The sequence below is a fragment of the Macaca nemestrina genome, chromosome 4, assembly GCF_043159975.1.
Source record: "Macaca nemestrina isolate mMacNem1 chromosome 4, mMacNem.hap1, whole genome shotgun sequence".
Taxonomy (NCBI): Eukaryota; Metazoa; Chordata; class Mammalia; order Primates; family Cercopithecidae; genus Macaca; species Macaca nemestrina.
In genome coordinates, this window is record NC_092128.1 from 114,141,564 (window position 1) to 114,162,536 (window position 20,973).

The following is a 20,973-nucleotide window of genomic DNA, read 5'->3' on the forward strand; positions in this document are numbered from 1 at the left end:
CGTAGGAGTCACGCTACCATTTGTTGGCTGTGATCCCTCTCCTGCAGTCTTTACATCTACAGTCTGTGTAATTCTAGGAAACCCCTTTCTCTGGTCTCTGGGCTATCCTGTCTCTTTATGGGATGCACTGGGGGCCCTTCCTCAAAAAGTCACCTTTTCCTCTGATGCATTATCCAAGACATCATTAAGGTAGTTAGTGGAGTCAATGGCTGAGTCACAGTGATTAATGGATCTACAGGAAACAGTGGGCTGCAAGTGCACATCATTGCTATCCTCAAAGAACAGGAAAGACAGTGTCTATTGCAATGATCAAGTTCCAGCCTGCTCAGAATCACCCATGAAGGCATTAAGTGCACAAGAAGTAAATGTGAAGAGAAAAAACACCCAAGATAGCGGCTTTCAAATAGGAATCAAGGAGCTATTCACTACATAATACTATTTCCTATCAGGTGGATTAGAAAAGCCTCTTCATTAATTCAAACTCTACACTTATTTTTACTTCAGAACAGATGGCCAACCTGAGCCCTGGTTTTCTATAATTTGGCCATAGCAAAGAAACAAAAAAAATTCAAACACTAAAATGAAGTAGAAGTTGTCAGAGAATAGACAGCAAGCAACACATAAATTCACAACATACACCCAATAGGACAGTGTGTAACTTAAAGAGCAAAAGCACAAAACTGTACAGTGCTCTGCCATTTATTTTAAAAGACTGTAGAGATTGGAATATTTATCTAAACACACTGACAAAAGCGCTCTCAGGGGGAGACTTTTCACTGTATAATCTACTCAAAGAACACACAAACATGTTTTTAAAGAAACAACTCCAGAATAGAGATAACTTGTAACAACTGAAGACCTCATATTCTACCAGCATGTTTAAGCTCATTTTTTTCTTTTTTTCTGAGAGGCTTCTCTTCACTGAATATTAAGAATGTAGGAAGAGAGCTCATGGCTGTCCTTCATTGCGGACAACACTACAATGGCATTAAGCCTGCTAATGCTAAGAGGGTTAAACTGACCTTTTCAAAGTACAGATACCAGATTTCTGTTTTTGTAGGCTCTGGTGCCCAGAAGGAAGTTCTTTTGCTTTATAATATGTTTCCTTATAAGACTAATAAAACCTAAGGATACAATTATCTAACAAGCAGTTAAGTTGTTTGGAAAGCAGATAGGTAAGAACCTGTTAGCTTTTTCCTTTCCTTCCCTTTTCTTTCTTTTTCTTTCCTTTTTTTTTTTTTCCCCCTCTCTCCTGAGACGGAGTTTTGCTCTTGTTGCCCAGGCTGGAGTGCAATGGTGAAATCTTGGCTCACTGCAGCCTCTGCCTCCTGGATTCAAGCAATTCTCCTGCCTCAGCCTCCCAAGTAGCTGGGATTACAGGCACCTGCCACCACACTCAGCTAATTTTTTTGTATTTTCAGTAGAGACGAGATTTCACCATGTTGGCCAGGCCTCCTGACCTCAGGTGATCCGCCTGCCTCGGCCTCCCAAAGTACTGGGATTATAGGCATGAGCCACCACGCCCAGCCAGATGCTGTTACCTTCAAACTAACTTTCCTAAGTTAACTTTATGTGTATATGTACACACACAAATTTTCTAAGCTTTCAAAATGTTTGGAATAAAAATTATTTTGCAAATCTTCAACTGGGCAGATGGCTGGTATCTGAAATAGAAATAAATGCAAACAAAATATTCCAAAGTGATGGAGAATGTCCACAAGCTACTTAACAACATGAATTCAAGGTACAGTGAAAAACCAAACTGGTCTTCCTCATCGTTCTCATGTCAATAATTTAGAAAAAATCCCTTCAGTACTACTGAGCTTCAGGCTTTGTAATGAAGACTGAAAATTCCAGGGGAAAGGAAGAGGAAGAGAAAGGAAAGAAATGAGAACCGGCAAAGATCAACAAACATTTCATTAATTCTGATTCCTTTTATCATTTGCTTTTTTATACAAAGCACTTTCAAATCAATTATCTTAAATTTGTAATAGGGGTTTCTTTCGGATTCAGTTTAAAAATGACAAATAGCATTCGTTGTGCCCAAGTTGGAATTATACCAAAATTACCATGTGCTGGCACATACAATCATCCCGCTGGTGGCTGGAAAACTGGGTTGCAGGAGTGTCTGCCACTCAGATGGGCCACCACCCCAGTGGGCATATGGTAGAGATGAGGGAAGGATGGACTAGAAGCACGCTGGGTCTGCTGGGTCTGCTGGGTCGTCTCTACTCCTTTTTCACTTCGTCACCGTTTTCCCCACTGAGCTTGAACACAGGAATCTGCTGACCATCCTTGAGCTCTAAAAAGACCTCGTCAAGGTGCCACCTGAGAGAAACCAGAAGTACAGTGTCTCTAATCTATGAACACCGAGGCAACGGCCATAGTCAAAAAAAGGGGTGCAGAAAGCAGTTGTTTTGAATAATGCCTTAAATTTTTGTAAACATTTTGTGTGAGTGCTGTGTCAACACAATTCGTAACATTCTACCATGGGCTCTCATTATTTAACCAGCTTCGACTTCGAGGCAGGCTTAACAATGACAGGCGAATGGAAGGGACACCAGGAAGGAGAAGGAGCAGTTTATTTCTCATTTCCTAATTCACACTGACCTTCAGTTCCTGGCATGGAATCCAGTCAGCTCGTGCACTAATCCCAGGCTCAGAGGTCAGTGAGCCCAGGGTGAGCTAGGTGGGCCCGCCTGCTCCTTTTGTCCTTGGGAATTAAAACACAGCCTGGCTAAACAGCAAGCATCTATGAGAGAGGCTTCCCGTGGGGGAAGTGAGTGGATGTAGCTACTGGCAACCAGACAAGCAAAGCCAATTAAGGGGTGGAGAGCTTATGCAAAGAATGTGATGAATAAATTCTGGAACAAGAATCCATGCCCTTTATTCATTTGTAACAATCGAGGCAGTGAAGTGAGAAGCTGTAACATAGCATCAAATTATGACAGACCTAGATCACTATAACTGGAAAGTTTTATGAATTCAACAGCATAAGGAGAGGGCAATTCAGTAGACTGTATGGATAAACTGGACTCAGCTAAGAGCCACAGTACTGGCTTGCTGCCCAGGCCACGAAGCTTTCAGCTTCAAGCTTGAAAAACAGTTCTTCCTATGCCCACAGCAATTTACCAACAAATGAAAACAGAGTCGGGGTTGCTTCCATCAGGAAGTCCTCCTCCCACCCCCCGGACTGCCGTCACCTTCCCAGGATACCTCTGAAAGGGGCCACCTCTGGAGGAGTGGACGTAGAGAAGGCCCTCTGACTTGGATCCAGAGACAGGAATCTTCAACTGTGGTGTAAAATGACAGAAAGGAGAGATGTAATTGGATACATTATTGTCATTTCAGAAGATGATGACAAAATGATGCTTTCTAGAGCTAAGCCTATAAAATCCAGTGATTCTCCACAGAAGTGAGTTGTTTTCTAACAGCCCAGCTGGAGAATCCACTTGATTTTCCAAATGTCCTGCCCCTCTTTGGTTGGCTGGTAAGGTCAATGGCAGTCTTTGCATTTGGCAAGGAGGCCTCCTATGATCCTACTTCCAATGATCGCTCAAAAGTCCACTGTTAAAAAGGAGCAAACTCCTGACACACGCAGCAACATGGATGAGTATCAAAAACACGCCAAGTCAAAGGGCTTTACACAGGAGGAGTATGTAACTATTTATTTTAATTCTACAACAGGCTAAACTATGCTGGAAACCTGTTATTTTGATGGATTACAAAGTAATTTTCAAACATCAAAAAAAAAAAAAAGAAAAGTGACTGCCTCTGGTAGAGCTGGAAGATGTGAGAAGGAACCCACTGGGTAGGAAACGAGGGAATTCAGGTGCTGGGAGCAATCTACATCTAGATAACGGCTTGAGTGACACGACTGGGTGTATTTGTTAAAACTCATCAGAGATAGGACACTTGGATTTGTGCCTTTCACAGACTGTAAATTTTACCTCAAAAAAAAAAAAAACCAAAAAACTAGGCACCATAACAAATATTAAACTCCACTTAATGATGTACGTGCTTACATGTATAATGTTTGAAAATTACTTTGTAATCCATCAAAATAACACTATAGACTCATGGAAACAGAGCAAAATGCTAACTGTAGAATCCAGGTACCAGCTATAGGTGCTCACAGTATAAATTATTTTATCTTTTTTGTACATTTGAAATTTTTCATAATAAAATACCAAAAGAAAATTCACTGTTTTAAAGAGGAACCTATTGCCAGCAAATTGGTACATATTTTGACCTGGACCCTAAAGAACAGGCTTTAAGGAAAATATAATACATGAAGGCTTGTCTGGGAAAGACGACACGGAGTCCTGGGTTTCTCCTTCATCCCCAGCACCACAGGCTGGGTTCGCACCACAGGGTGCTGCCAGGTGCTGCCATGCCCGTGCCCAGGCAGTCGGCCTGACAGCCCCTAAGCACTTGTTTGATTACACTCCAATTTAGAAAAAAAAAAATAGTGAATGCGATGTTTTTGGTTTCTCACGAAAACCAAAGAAGCTATGAGCCTCGCGAAAGAGACACAGGCACAGTAATAAGGAAGCCCGTCATGAGACAGGCACCTCCCAGAGTGCCTTCCCGTGTCCTCGGTAATGGCCAAAGATACCTCCCGGAGCGGGGGCGGGGTGGGGGTGGGGGCGGGGAGTATCCCACCCATTCCAAATTGCCACCAAGAGAAGAAACTACTGAGGTACACATTTGTGCTTTCCAAAACTCTTTCTTTCCTTTAAACACACCTGAAGGAAGGCACAGGATTTGGAACATGGCTCCATAACTCAGGTGAATAGGCAGTCAACTAGTCACACTTCAAGAACAAATCTTTAGCCGGGCATGGTGGCTTCCGCCTGTAATCCTAGCACTTTGGGAGGCCAAGGCGGGTGGATCACTTGAGGCCAGGAGTTCGAGATCAGCCTGGGCAATATGGCAAAACACCATCTCTACTAGAAATACAAACAATTAGCCAGGCGTGGTGGTGCGCACTTATATTCCCAGCTACTCAGGAGGCTGAGGCAGGAGAATCGCTTGAACCTGGGAGGGGGAGGCTGCACTGTGCCGAGATCACACCACTGCACTCCAGCCTGGGTAACAGAGCAAAGCTCCATCTCAAGAAAAAATAAAAAATAAAAAATAAAAACAAATCTTCAGGGTCCCACTGTTTGAGTCAAGCTAAAGCTTTTCTCCAGAGATTATAGAATTAAGCAACAGAGTATACACTGAGCATCTCTGGATGCTTTAAGAAAAAAAAAAAAAAAAGGAAGGAGAAAGAAATGGGCAGAAGCAAGAAGGATTCTGAAGAACAGCAAACTCTGAGGGGCCAATGTCTGAACTGTGCGCAGCTGTGCTTCCGTGTGTAGATGTGACACTTTACAGGTTGGTTCCTTCACCCAGCCCGACCTTGCCAAAGATTAAAGCAGGAGTTCTGGTAAAGCAAAAGTTGGTCACTGGTGACTATTTCACACACACACTCTAGAAAAAATCCCAATGTATGATAATTACTTCATGAACAACTGAAACATCTCACCTCTGGAAAAACTGTAAGAAGTACAAATAAAGGAATTTGGGATAATAGGGCATATGCTGTATACAAGCATCCTTACAGCTGATTATAAAGAAAGTAAGGACCCTGACAGAATGTCAAAAATAGTCCACAAATTGGAAGGAAATGCACTGAGGCTCCGGGTGGCTGTGATGCAACAGACTCTGAACTCCTGTCACTGCGGAGTCACAGCATTTGGCAGCAGTAGAAGTCAGAACCTAGCACCACAGCCAACATAGTCACAGCATGGCCAAGGCCCCAGGGATGTGGGGAAGCCCAGGAAGGCACCCTCTCAGCACCACTGGGGCCAAAGTGAAAGCTGGACAGAACAAAGCTCCCACCAAAACAACCATGGCCTCACCCTACTCTCACTGGGGTTCCTGGAGCACCAGATCATGGATGCTGCATCAACCAGCCCCGGCAAAGGCGCCTTTGGCACCCACTTCCTCAGCGCTACAGCTGGGCTCTGTGCTCTGAGCCGAGAGAAATGCAACAGCCAGACCTACCTGCTGGCTTTTCCAGGTTCTCAGGATTGCTGGGGTCTAGCCAAGTGACCAAAGACAAGGAAGCACAGACGGGCTCCACCACACCATGGGAGCAATCCAGTGGCCTGACACAGAGTGAGCACTCCACACATGCCCAGCCCTTCCCTGTGCTCCTCCTACGTGTCCTCTCTCACGCGGTGTCGCTGCCGTCCTTCCACTCACATCCATGCTGGACAATGGAGCATCACCTCCGACCCACCCACTCCTGATACATGACTGTTACCAAGTTCTGTCACCTGGATGCCACAATGCCTTTACATCCATCTTTTGCTTCTCCAGGCCACACCTCTGGTTCATGCTCTCACCACTGCACACCAGTGTGGCTACGTCTCTCTCCTAAAGGTGGCTCACTGTAGCCAGTCCCTGGACATCACCAATCTACACAAACATACCTTCTTTTAAAACCGAGTATTTTAATCAGAATACCAGAGCATGAATTGCTTTTGTAGTTCAAAAAAAGTCTCATTAGAGCTAGGTCCATTAAGAACATACTAAAAATAACAAAAAATAATGTAGGTCAGATCACCTCACTCTTATCCTTCCAACACTTTACGGGCTTCTGCTGCTAGAGTCAAGCACACACCTTCCAAGATGACACTGTGGCCCCCTGGTGGCCACGGCCTCTCCTACCTGCCCACACCCACCTCGCCCACCTGTGCTTCCACTGCCATATCACACTGACAGGGGACACAGTGACGACCTTCCCGGGGCATGCTGCTCCTCAGCCGGGTGTTCCTCTCCACCGTTCAAAGTCCTCACAGCCGTCTCCCAGGCCTCCAGCCACTCCCCCTAGGCCTGCATAACAGTGACAGGGCTTGCATCACCCTGTCTTACTCAGGAATTTTCAACTATAAAACCCCAAAAGCCTTCTGCACCTCTATTCCCCACATAGCTTAGAATCATTCCTCAAACCAGGGTATATACTCAAAATATGTTTGTTAAACAGAAGAACAAATGCATTTTACATGCAAGTGAGTGTGATCAAGTACAAAAAGGTAAGTTACAGCTAAAAAAAAATGGGTTGGTATACTGTGGAAGCAATGTAAATAAATACACTTTAAAAATCAAAGTTTAAAGAGTTGGTTACATTTGAATGAGCACTGACTGGATACAGATGCTTTCTCATTTTTTTTTTATTTTAGAGACAGTTTCACTCTGTCACCCAAGGTGGAGTGCAGTGACATGATCATAGCTCACTGCAGCCTCCAACTCCTGAGTTCAAGTGATCCTCCTGCTTCAGCCTCCTGGGTAGCTGGGATTATAGGTGTGCACTATCATACCTGGCTAAATGATAGATAGATAGATAGATAGATAGATAGATAGATAGATAGATAGATAGAAAGATAGAGATAAACTGGCTAAATGATAGATAGAGAGCTAGACAGACTAAATGATTGATTGATAGATGATTGATTGATAGATGATTGATTGATGATTGATAGATGATTGATAAACAGATAGATGATTGATTGATAGGCAGATAGATAGATGATTGATTGATAGACAGGTAGATGATAGATAGATGGATGATTGATTGATAGATAGATAGATAGATAGATAGATAGATAGATAGATAGATAGATAGGCAGGCAGAGAGAAAGAGAGATAGAGACAGGGTCTTGCTGTGTTGCCCAGGCTGGTATCAAACCCCAGGGCTCAAGCAATCCTCTTACCTCAGCCTCCCAAAGTGCTGAGAGCTATCAAAGCCAACATGGTAGCAAACCACCACTGGTCATTTCTCTACTACCTTCAATTCAAGATGGTAGTAGCATACCACTGCATTCCCTGCATACCCACTGCATTCCCTGCATACCCAGTGCATTCCCTGCCACATCAATTCCCCAGAATGGAAGAAAAGTATATAGAAATATATCTATAATATAAAATATATTTTATGTAAACATTAAAATCCATAATAAACTTTTTTTAAAGGTGCTAAACCTAGCTTTACTTAGTGGATTTTCCCATCCCAAATCCTTAACTCCAAGACTTTCCAGGAGACTACTAGTAGACTCTCCTCTCCTTCAGCAGGCACTAGCCTGCAGTTCGCAGGGAAAGCACGTTACCTTGGCATCAGCAATGTCCACGAAGTTTTCCCTATCGGTGAGCTTGAGATAATGGATGTTGAGAGGAGGGCCCAGAGCTTCCTGTGCCTCGGGATGGCTCTGCAGCTGCTCCACTGCCAACTTGTAATATAAACTCCTGGAATGAAACTCTAAGGACGAAAGACACTTATTTTCCTTGTTGAACTTGGTCAGGTAGAATCTACTACAAAGAAAATTAAATAATACAATTGATGTACAGGGTAGAAACAGAAACATGAAATTTGTGGATGGACGAATAATTAGGACCATCTACTCTAAACTGTCCATTTTACAGACTCAAAAACCAAAGCACTGGCAGGCAGTGTTTTGCAGGGATGTGCAGATGACCTTAGGCCTTGACCTCAAGCAGACCCTTTCTGCTTCACCTCATTTCTACCCTCACTCATTGCCTTATTTCTACACCTAAGGGGTTTGATCAGCTCTTCCCTATGTTTCCTCTCAAGTCTCTAAGTTTCCTCTAAAGTCCTATGATTCCATGACTTGTTCAAAGTGACACAGCTTGTCCACGGCAAAGCCGAGGCCAGAAGTCATGACACCTGACTTCTCAACATTGCCTATTCCACTAACATGAGACGTAAAATAGGCTACAACATTAGCAAAACCCTCAGGCCAAGAAACAGGATATGAGAATGTTCACTCATCGACATTTAAGCCAACATTTCAAGTCAAACTGCTCTCAGTCTCAGGAATCATTCTGAGCCCACAGGCTACCTGGGAACTCCGGGCAGCACCTCCCAGAAGCTGTAAGTTCTAATAATCAGCTGCCGGGAGCACAGGCAGGCTTCCCAAGCAGGCTGTTCAGTTTGGCCACAGAAAGTGCTTCCCTTCTGAAGGTCCCATCACACTAATGAAGGGAAAGGTGACCTGACCCTGGAGAGGCCAAGGGAATCCCCCTCCTCGGCTGCTTCCCAGGAACAGGGATACAGGGAATACCACAGGAATGAACGCGGTGCCAGCCATGATAGGAAAAGAAGGGACAGAAGCAGAGTCCAGACAGGTAATCTTTATTGAGTGATTTCTATGGCCAGGCACCACTGTTCAATATTTCACACATCTCACAATGTTCAATAGCTCTCATGTTGTAAGATTCAATTCTCACCTCATGCACAGGCACTAACATTACCACACATCACACCAATAAGGTAACTAACGCCCAGAAAGGTGACAGACTCCCCCATAAGGCCACATAGCTGGTCAAGAGCTGGAGCCAAGATTCAACCATTCAACCCAGGCAGTCGGCTGCAGTGCCCAGGTCTCACCAACTTAGCAGCCTCCTAAGGGAGAAAGGCTGTCACACCAGAAGGCTGAACCCTGACCCAAAAATGCACCCATTCCTCTCATGTCCTGCCCCTGTCCTTTGGCAGAGGGAAGAGGAGGCCAAATTATTCAGTCTGAATCATTCCTGGGAATGCTCATCTCAAGCCCCCTTCAGACTCAGCAACTTCACCAACTCTGCAGGAAGGTGCCGAAAGGCTGCAGAGGACACTGGAGCCTGTTTGCTTGTCTGCTGGTGACACTCACATCCTGGGAAGAAGTGAAAATGTTGCAGAGTGGATGAAGAGCCAAGCTGGGTGGGGATAAAGGGGCCTTAAAAAAGTCAGTCTGGAAAAACCTGCTGCCGCTTTGCCACCACTAGCATTAAAATGACCTTAAATGTCCTGGCTGCTGACAGTAATTGTGGCCTGTCTTTACAAATTCAAATTTGAGTGCAGTGGGGCTGGAAGCTGCATGTGTCGGGATTTTGCCATCGTGGTCTCTGCTTTTATTTTCTGCCCCTGTCAGAGTCCCTTGCTTGTGGTCCCTCCTCCATTAAATCAACAGCAGAGAATGAAAGTGCAACGAAGGCTGACAACACTGGACGCATTCTCACAGCTTTCCCCACCTGTGAACCATCTGGTATTCCCCTTCCCTCTGTCCTTTCTTTATATAATCTCAGAATCTTGATGGAGCCACTGTGTGTGCACTGGACTGAAAGTCCATCATGCTTTGCTAGGCTTCTTATGCAAATGAGTCCTGGTCCTTTTATTTGTACTCGTTGCTCCTGGAAAAACTGAGATTACAGGATACAGAGGAAGCTACAGCCAATGAAATGGTGGACTAGCCTTTAAAATCACCCTCTCCTCCTTCTCTAATCTAAAGAAAGCATCTCAAGTATTTCCTCTGATGGAGGAGCAGGAGCAGGAGCAGGATTGCTAGGAGGAAGTCAGGCCGCAGGCGGCTTGCAGGATACTTACTTTGTATGAGGTAATACACAAGGGCAAAGCCCCCAGCACCGAACACACCGCCGAAAAGGACCTTTATTCCCAGAGGAATTGACTGCCTGCTTCCTGGATACTTAAAAACAAAAGATACAAATTTATTGTAGGATTCCCTGTTTTGTGCCAAGGGGATTTGCCTGGCGTGGGCCCCTCAAGGAAAGAAGCATTAAGGAAGTCAGCAAGGAGGCCAGACCGCCCTCCCTCATTTGCTTCCTTTCCAAATGCCAGGGTTGGTTCTGGAGCCAAACTGAGTGCCCTTCTGAGGGTGCCCTCTCGAGAGTGGCCCATGTCCAGGACCCATGCTGTGGGGGCCCTGCCGCCCCCAGCCGGCCCAGCACAGAGCAAGCATTCAGCCCACCATCCTGACAGACAGAGCCCAGACTGTGTGCCAAGCCCCGCGTGGCCAGGAAGCACAACCACTTTGTCTCAGGCCAACTGGTAAACAGGAAGCTTATCCTTTGTGGCAATGGCTGGTCCTTATAAGCCTGCAAATGGGCTGGAGCTGTCACTGGCTCCTTTCTTTCGTATTTTGAAAAATGCCCCACCCTTGGGATGAGGAAACCTTGGTTATGACTTTCAGGCTGAATGAACAGATGGAGGGATGCCAGCTCAGCAAATACAGCACACCACATCCACCCTGGCTTTAGCTCCTGTCCCCTGAAGGCCTGGGTGGGGCTGGGAGCAGCAGTGGACTCCCTGGAGCCAACTCTCCTCCTTCCTGGTGGCCATAACCACTGCTCACAGCGGCCTGAGGCTTTCTGAAAAGTGTAAGATACCTGACCATAAAACAGTAGGACGTGGGCTATAGGAGTAGGACAGGAAAGGACAGGAGAGGGGTCACAATTCAAATGCCCACAGGGCCAAACAGGTCACATAAAAGACAGCAGACACTGCAAAGACAAGGACGTAAGGCCCAGCCAAGAAGACAGCTTCAACCTGGCTCCCGCTGACTGTGGCTGTGTGGCCCCAGTCTCAATGGATCTTTCCATTTTTCAAGAGGGGTCAGAAATCTGATTTTTTTTTTTTAATGTGAAACTGCCTGGATTCTAAATGCTGACAACCAATTTTTTAAAATTGCTAACAAAATGCATTTGTGAATCAAATTATTTCTGTGGGTTTTCAGTTTGCTTTGACCATCAGCACATCCCAACCCTAAGTGAGATTTAGGTAAATTCCTGTCTGTCTTTGCTGACATTTCTCCAAAACGAATAGAGATTTTGGACAGACATGGAAATCCCGGTTTTAGATAAAGGAAAAAACTCCGTGTCTGTGTCCCTACTTGAAGATTTAACCTTAGGTTTTAATTGTGCTCCTTTCACAAAACAAAGCCTCTGATGTGTCCTAAAGGGGTCAGAGGTAACGCAGTGCAGAAAAGTTAGGTATAATGCGAGTTCCTTTGCTGGCTGGAACACATTCTCACCATCTGCTTCTCCACCTTCCAGAACACAGAGTAACAACTAATTGTCTACCCATCATTTCTGAAAACTTGAATGTAAAGGAATCCATAGAAACCCTGTTGGAGGAAGTTCCTCAGGAAGACATTCTTTCTGAGAACTAGTAACTAAACATACCCTTGAATCAGGCTACAGGTGACCAGTTCTATACTAAAATATTTAATCCAGGTTTATGTATATAAAGGGTTTTGATCAATTTAACAAATGAAGGAGGGTGACATTTTAGATCATCTTTGTATTATCTGCTTATATGCTGTTTTGTTCAACTAAGAAAAGGCTGTTGAAACCACAAACAAATGTACAGCAACTGCTGTGAGAGTTCTAGCTAGTGCCCTATAATATGTAAGAGTATCAAAATGAGTGTAAAGTCAATTACAGTAATGTGATCTGGGAAAAGCCATTTTTCTCATAATGAAAATGGTCAGAGCATCTCTGAAGAATGTATTAGTCAGATCTTGCTTAATTTGAAGAGAGCTCAACAGGGTGAGGCAGCCAGACTGGGTTATGCAGACGTTCCCAGAGCGTTACAGCTTCCAACGCCAGCATGAGACATGAGAGAAAGACAAAGCCGGAAACAATGCAGAAAATGCCCCTCCCATCCCTCCTGGGAAGTTAAAGCACAAGTGAACCCTAAAGACCAGGAGAAGCCCGTAACTATTCAGGGAGTGACTTTCTTCTATTGTCTAACTCAAGAATACCCTGGCACGTTTTAGTGGGGAACTTGGCCCTGGAACATTCCATTACCTTTTGCCACATCATAGCACAACTCTCTTCAAAATCAGCAAAGGCAAGTTGTCCTGCAATTAGAAAAGATTTTACATTAAAATCATTTTTTAAAGCCCAATTCTCTCTAGTCTCATACAGCCAAGATTTATTACCAACCCAAGCTTTAAAACATGAACAAGGAGTTAAATTTAAGCTCTAAAACAAGCCTTGTCTGAGAAAGGCCCTGGTTTTTCCCCCTTCTGCCAAATTAGGAAGAAAAAACAAAGCCTACGGGTTTCCTGTCTGTGTCCTATGTACTTTTTGTCACAGCAACCAAAGAACCAGTGCGCACAAGGGAGAACCGCAGGCAGCCATTGCTTTGACCACAGCACAAACACGGGGCCAATCAGCAGGTGGCTGGACCCTCAGAAGCAAGATGCTAGCAATAAAAGCTGTACATGACAGAGTGAAAACAGCACTTCACAGTAAAAAAGAAACCATAGTACAGTAAACCCATATATGAACTTTAACAATATTGATAATACCTAACACTTTTAACAATATTGATAATACCTAATACCTTACTATTATGTGTCTTGTACTATTCTAAGCACTTTACATAATTCATTTAATTCTCACAAGCCTTCGAAGTAGGAACTATTATCATCACCCTCATTTTACAGATGAGTAAACTGAGGCACAGAGAGGTTAAGTAAAATGCCCAAAGGTGCACTAATAAGTAAGTGGTAGAATGGGGATTCAAACTCATGGAGTCTAGCTCCAGCCATCTGCTCTTTCAACCACTGTGGTACACCAGCTTTAAGATATCTAATTAAAGCAATATTGAAATGTGAAAACAGTGTCTCTGAGCTAAAATATATTCTTACTGTTCAGTGTAAAAGTCCTTGGCAGGCATGCCTTTCCTGCTATTTTTCCAGACAAGGTAGATACATATTTGTACCTTCATTCCTTCTTTTGTTTAGCAAACGGTTACTGAGGGTCTGATCTGGTCAGACAGTAAGAATATAAAAACAGTATCAAGATATAAGGAATTTTCCTTAGTCCTGAAGGGATACAGACAATTAAACAAATAATGATAACATAGATCTATCACATACAACTGCACAGCTATGCACTGCACAACGCTTGCAGGGCACCATGCACATTAGAGACATCAAAGATTTCTGTCTTTATTAAGACAGTTTGCCAACAGTTGGAAGTACTATGAAGTATCCTGAAGAAGGTGTGGGTGTCTTTTTCTAATTTGCACAAAGGTGCCTTCGGGCTAGCAGCAGCCCGGTTAGTGCAACCAGATATATGCACCAAGAGAGGAAGTAACACTCAGGAAGTGGTCGACGCCGCTGCACGGAATCAGTGGAGGTTTCACAGTTTACGGAGAAGAGAAAGGTGAAAGAGTAGAACAGCTTCAGATCCAGGAAATGATAAACAAAGGCAGAGTGGGCAGAAACAAGAACTGCTGAAGTGTAAAGTACAGGAGAGGAGCCACAGGAAACAGGTCCGGAAATGGAGGGGCGGCAGCATAGGGGGTGGTTACTGCTAAGAAAGACCCTCGACCCTGAGCTGTCGGACTCTGCAGATGAGGGGCTACAGAAAAATCTCTCTGGGACAGACGGGTGGGCAGATGCGGGGAGAGAAGACAATGCAGCAGTACTGCCAGAGGACAGCAAAGCCCAGAGCTAAGACCAAGGCAGCAAGTGTGCCGCAAAACGGTGGTTTCTTAAAATATTCAGGATGGGTCTTACTTATTTATTTACTTATTTTTATACTTGCTCATTCCAAAAAGGATGATGGAGCTAACAAAGATACATACTTTAGAAGAGAAGAAAACAGATAGATGAGGAAATGAAGATAAATGAAAAATAATATTCAGAAAAGAAATGGGGCTGAAATAAAATTAGAGCACAATAGGACATACTGTCATTCACTAGGCATTTCCTCAAGGTGCCACATATTTGACACGGCTTCCTATCTGCTCAGCAGACAGGGAAGCTTGAGGAGCTACAAGATCCAGAGTGTCCGTGGGGAAAGGCAAATCAACCACTGAGTCAGAAGACAACAGCTGCTAAGAATACATGAAGCCTCAGAAAGCCCTCGCCAAGACTCAGAGATTCTCTCAAGTGACTGGTGTTGCAAACATCCTGAGAATTAAAAACAAGATCACAAAAATAAAAAGTTCCCAACTACCAAATGACTATGTTTTATAACATCCAACTATGAAAGCCACATTCATACTCCCCCACCACCAAAAAAAACAAAACAAAAAAAACAGAAGAATTATTTTACAAGCAGTCAAAAGAGTGAGGACTCAAGAGTGCTTAGGCAGTGAGGATCAACCAAGTCTCCCCAGAGCCCTTCCACGTCAAAGAAGGGGATGGGGTGCGAGTGGTGGGCAGGAAATGGCTTCAGGAGTGAGTCGGGGGTAGCAAGAGCTCCTTTTCAACCAGCTTCAGTTTACCTGCCCCTTCAGCCGCCTTTTGAAGAGTGTTAAGTATTCCCCGACCTCACAAAAAAAACAAAATTTCAAAAAGGCACTGTAGAGGAATAGAGATGGATTTCAGGCTAACTGCAGGAATGTTACCTCTTAGAACTAGTCTTCTAGTAAGAGGCGAAAATTTAAAAATGTGATGTGCCATTCTCTGCAATAAACTCAAGTTCAACCAGTCTACTATGTTGCCAAATAAGGGCAGATTTATTTGCTTAACAGTTCGCCAAAAGGCAAGGGTTGCATCTGTATTGGAAATCAAGGAACTTGTTAGCCACAGGAAGGTGGCACAAAGCACTGGCCAGGGTCTCTCAGGAAAGCAGTCTTAGCTCTGCTCTGATACACAAAGGGGTGACTTTGGCCTCCAAAGGCAAATAGTTTATAAACCTTTTCCAAAGTACTAAATCCTTTCTAGAGCCAAAGAACAGTCTGCTAAACAGATGCAGCAGACACTGAAGCTGGCACAGGCTGGAGGATCCTGTCAGCCTCCCTTCAGCTGGGACCAGAGGAAGCATCACCAGGGGGATCAACAGAACAGCCAGGGAGTTCAAGCCATAGACAGGATCCCACAAGGGAAGGGTGGAAGCAGGCAGGTGGTGCAACTTCAAGCTGAGAAGCACACCAGAATCACAGGAAGCGCTTAAAAAAAAAAAAAAGGCCAGGTGCGGTGGCTCATGCCTGTAATCCCCACCTTTCAGGAGGCCAAGGCAGGAAGATCACTTGAGCCCAGGAGTTCAAGACCAGCCTGGGTAACACGGCGGAACTCAATCTTTACAAAAAATACAAAAATTAGTCAGGTGTAGTGGCGTGCACCTGTGGTCCCAGCTACTCAGGAGGCTGAGGCAGGAAGATGGCTTGAGCCCAGGAGGTGGAGGTCACCACGAGCCGAGACCATGCCACTGCACTCCAGCCTGGATGACAAAGCAAGACCCTGTTTCAAAACAAACAAGGCAGATGTCCAGGCCACATCCAGACCAATTAAAATAGAATCGGCAAGGGCAAGACCCAGGCAATGGTGGTTTTTAACCTTCTCAAGTAATCGCAATATGCAGCCGGGCTTGGGAACCAGTGGTATACTGGAAACAAAGTACATAAAGCAGCATTACAGGTAGCTGAAGCAGGAGCAGGGTCAAAAGCCCGGCTATGAACACAGGCCATGTGACATTCCCAGCAGGCCTATTAACACCCAGAGTCCTTTCTAAAGCAGCGTTTTGCCAAGCATAACCTATTCACTTCACCTCTGTTCCTCTGGGTAACATGGCTGGCCTGGCTTGTCCTACAACTGGGTAACTACTATGGGCCAGGCACCATGCAGGATGTTTTATATGCACTACTCCTATTTCTTAAAACAATCATAAAAGGTAGATATTATTTTTGCCTTTCTGAACTAAAAAAAAAGCCTTAAGAAAGGTTCTGAAACTTGCTTATGGTCATGCAGCTATTCCCTGTCAGAACTATTACATGCATCTGACTCCAGAGGCCATGGTTTCTCCACTGAGCCAAGACTATGGATTTCAGAACAATCAGCTTTTCACACAGGTAGGATGTGCTGTCCAAAAGCCATTTCCATCTGCCAGAAGCAAATCACTGCTACACTGGGAAAGTTTTAATCAATGTATCTCCAAGTTATAATTTAAGGGAACAAGGTAAAACAAAGAGATACAAAATCACTTAGCGACTACTGGGAGGAAATGGAAAGATCGTTCCTCCCTATTGTTGAATGGGCACGGCTCATTGCTACTGTCACCCCGCGGATTACATATCGTTCAGCCTTTAAAAATCGAAAAATTGTCAAGGGCCACAGTGGAGGGGGTTGGGGGGGGGGCAGCAGAAAGATAGTACAGAGAATTATGCTTAAGACAATAGAAATAAAAAAAGTAACGCAATATAAATTGAAATGAAAAAGAATAAGAAACAAAACCCAAAAGGCCGAAAATAAAGATTAAAAATTTGGCATTTAAGAAAAAGAAGTATGAATGGCAAAAACAAAATAAAAGAAGATTAAACTTTTTTGAAGAATGAAATGTCTCAAATGTAAGGTAAGGGAGACAAAAGGATAGTACCAAAAAACATGATAAAAGCATGCGAGTAAACATGATAAAAGTTTTTTTTTTTAAGTAAAAGACTATGAAATTAAGCATTTTAAAAATTAAGCATACAAATGTTAGCGCTGACTTTTTAACTTCATTTTGGCTCTGAAATCATGAAATAACTTGAATGCTTGTAGAGGAAAGACTTCCTGTAACCTTTTATTCTTAATCACGAGGCAAGCTCCCTTTGTTGAGCTGAGCTAAGGATGTTAATAAAAGGCTGTCCAATACCTTTCTACAGGTTGGCGCAAAACTAATTGCGGTTTTCACCATTGAAAGTACTGGCGAAAACCACAATTACTTTTGTGCCAACCTAATATCAGAGATGTCTGTTACTCATCCCATGGAAACCAAGACTGCCTGGAGAGAGGGTCCCTGTGCCAATGGGATTAACAATTTTTTTAAAGATTAATAAACTATAAGATGAAGGAAGATGCCATTTAGTTTAAGAGGGCATCAAGCTACCATTTCCTGATATGACTTCACAAATTCCATTTAAAATACCTATAAAGATACACACAAGAAAAGACAGAAAGTAGGGCCTGCTTGGAACCATAACAAGTTGCAAAAGTCTAAGGAAATTTCCACTAACCACCAATGTAAGTGGAGAGAGAAAGAGAAACATGTCCATGGACAAATGAACCCTGGCACAGCTGGCCAGAAAGTATGTGGGGAAACAGTTTGGCCCTTCACCTCTCTCCACACCCAGCTCAAAGTTTCTCAGTTTGTAGCAATCAGGAAACAGGCTGGCCAGCCCCAAACTTGGTATGAATCCTGCTTCTAGAGACAGCCATTGTCATTTCCCCACCCCACTCTGTTTCTATACCCATTCAGAGACTACAATCCTAAGTAAACCCAGCAGTAAGGAGACACAGGACTGGCAGCGGTGCAATAACAAACTCACTCTAAGAAATAAAAGAATATGGAGAAAAATATCGCTTTGGGTACTCAATTGGTTGTAGAAAGACTGCCTATAAGAACCACATGTGATGGAAAAAAAGGACACTACACACTAAAGAAGGAAAGGGAAGAAACTCAAATAAGGAGTGATTTCAAGGAAACTCACAAACTAGAATTAACATAGCAAAAAGCCAAATTCATAATGAAATCATATTCAGGAAGTTACTGAAAAAAATCTAAATGTATAATGAAAGAACAAGAATATAAAAATGAAGAGCAAGAAAATGGCAAGTGGAGATTTAGAAACTAAGATCTATTCAATAGATCATTGCTTCTGGTGTTAAATAACTAGAGTAAATGGAAGATGAGATAAAACAAAAATGATACTAAAAGAAAACCTGAAAAAAGACAAAAATGTAGAGCATGTTCCAGTTCCATTCACCAACACCTCCAGGTAAAATTTTACATACAATTTTCCCAAAAGGTATACCAACAAATGATGACATATTGGAGTAGCCTTAGATTTCTCTGTAACTACAAATTCCTGAGAATAAAGGGCCAACCAAACTGTGTGAAGAGGAAGACATTATAAATTTGGAACAAACTCAAGATACTATATAATCTATACAGACATCCTGAAAACATTATTTGAAAACATATTGTAACTTACTGGGAAAAAAGGCAAATTCCTTAAAAATAATAGCATATTAGGACTAGCAGCATGAACTGAGACCAATTAAATTAGTTTAATTCAAATAATTATTGTTTACTTATAAAATGAACAGAAACATCTAGTGGTTTTTTTATTTTACTTTTTATTATTTTAATTATTTTTAGTATTTTAGACAGAATTTCACTAGGTTGCCCAGGCTGGTCTTCAATTCCTGGCCTCCAGTAATCCTCCTGCCAAGTACTAGTACTTTTTTTAAAAAGACATACAATATTTAAATTTACAATACAGCCTAAAATTCCAGATACTGCTGGGCGTGGTGGCTCATGCCTCTAATCCCAGCACTTTGGGAGGCCGAGGCGGGCAGATCACTTAAGGTCAGGAGTTCGAGACCAGCCTGGCCAACATGGTGAAACCCCCATCTCTACTAAAAATATAACATCAGCTGGGCATGGTGGCAGGCGCCTGGAATCCCAGTTACTCAGGAGGCTGAGGCAGAAGAATCATTTGAATCCTGGAGTCAGAGTTTGCAGTGAGCTGAGATTGCGCCACTGCACTCTAGCCTCAGAGAAAGAGTGAGATTCCATCTCAAAAAAAAATAAAAAACTCCAGAATTAACACATAAAATGTAGGTAAAGACAGCCCCAGTGAACCACACCTCTTGATATTTATATATTCCCCCAATTAATCCGACTGGCCATATGACTTGCTTCAACCAACAGGAGGAGGCAGAATTGATGCTGGAACAGTTCCATATCTCCACTTTAAGGAGGCCTGGCAGTTTGCACTTTGGCACTCTTGGGAAGCCTAAGCCACTATATAAGAATTATGGTTATCCTGCTGGTGGGGTCCTTGCAACATAAAAAGACCATGTAAGAAGCCACTTTGTGAGGAAGAGGCCTAAGATGGGTGGCAGGGAGATGCCCCACTGTTTCAATATTCCAGCTGAACCCAGTCATCCCTACCAAGGCACTAGCCATATGAATGAGCTGTCATGGACATTCTAGTTTAAGTGGGCTACCAGATGACTGCAGTACCAGCAGAACATCCATGGGGCAAAAGAACCATCAGCTGATCCAAGTCAACCTACAGAATCATGAAAGATAATAAAATTATTTTAGTTATAAGCTACTACATTTTGACATGATTTGTTATGCAGCAATTGAAAATGAAAATGCCTTTTACAATATCTTCTGAAAGGATTTTTAAAAACCTCTTTCAAATATGTTACTTTTTAGAGCAGCAATTTAAAAAGCAAAGCAAGACTTAAAAATAGAAGACTTGGAACATTCAAACAAACAAGAGGAGGGTAGAAATATTCAAAGAGTTGAATTTAAGACAAAAAGTAGGCTAGGCGTGGTGGCTTATGCCTGTAATCCCAGCACTTTGGGAGGCCAAGGCAGGCAGATCACGAGGTCAAGAGATCGAGACCATCCTGGCCAGCATGGTGAAACCTGTCTCTACTAAAAATATAAAAATTGGCTGGGCATGGTGGCGCAGCCCTAGTCCCAGCTACTCGGGAGGCTGAGGCAGGAGAATCGCTTGAATCCGAGAGGCGGAGGTTTGCGTGAGCCAAGATCGCGCTACTGCACTCCAGCATGGTAACAGAGCGAGACTCCATCTCAAAAAAAAAAAAAAAAAAAAAGGCAAAAAGTATTTAATTGAGACAAAGATTAACAATAATATAGTAGTTATAAACATAACGTAGCAAATATCATTATACCAAAATAGATAAAGCCAAAAACTACCACAAATATTTAAAAAAGAAAAGAAAAAGAACAGAACAGAACTAGAGAGGGAGACCACAGATCGCTTTCCAGCTTTAACAAATCCAGCTAACAAAAAAGCAGTCAAGGCTGGGCGCAGTGGCTCACGCCTGTAATCCCAGCACTTTGGGAGTGCGAAGCAGGAGGATTCTTTGAGCCCAGGAGTTCAAGACCAGCCTGGGTGACACAGTGAGACCCTATCTCAAAAAGAAATAAAATGAAATATAAAATAAAAATAAAATAAACCAGTCAAGAACAGAAAATTTGAGTAATATAGTTTTTACCTTGCAAGGTACAACATGTGTGTATGTGTTATCTGTGGTGATATATGTGTAAATACCGAGACCTTCCAGTGCCTAGTAGGTAGCTCCCATCCCGTAAAGCTTTGTGGGACTGACATAAACCATCCCGTTTTCACCGCCCAGTCCT

General features: G+C 43.3%; 1 protein-coding gene across 9 annotated transcripts in view; it reads right to left on the bottom strand.

Moving 5' to 3' along the window:
* Positions 1-1,244: 1,244 nt before the first annotated feature.
* Positions 1,245-20,973, bottom strand: part of LOC105494199 (cytochrome c oxidase assembly factor 1) — a 195,257-nt gene continuing 175,528 nt past the window's right edge. For all 9 annotated transcript variants that reach the window (XM_071095105.1, XM_011762413.3, XM_011762412.3 and 6 more), the window contains 5 exons: positions 12,655-12,707; positions 10,433-10,532; positions 8,160-8,308; positions 3,217-3,293; positions 1,245-2,328 (listed from right to left, as the gene is read on the bottom strand). In XM_071095105.1, coding sequence (XP_070951206.1) covers positions 2,229-2,328; positions 3,217-3,293; positions 8,160-8,308; positions 10,433-10,532; positions 12,655-12,669 — 441 coding nt within the window. In that variant the 5' untranslated portion in view covers positions 12,670-12,707 and the 3' untranslated portion in view covers positions 1,245-2,228. The remainder of the gene's footprint in view (positions 2,329-3,216; positions 3,294-8,159; positions 8,309-10,432; positions 10,533-12,654; positions 12,708-20,973) is intronic.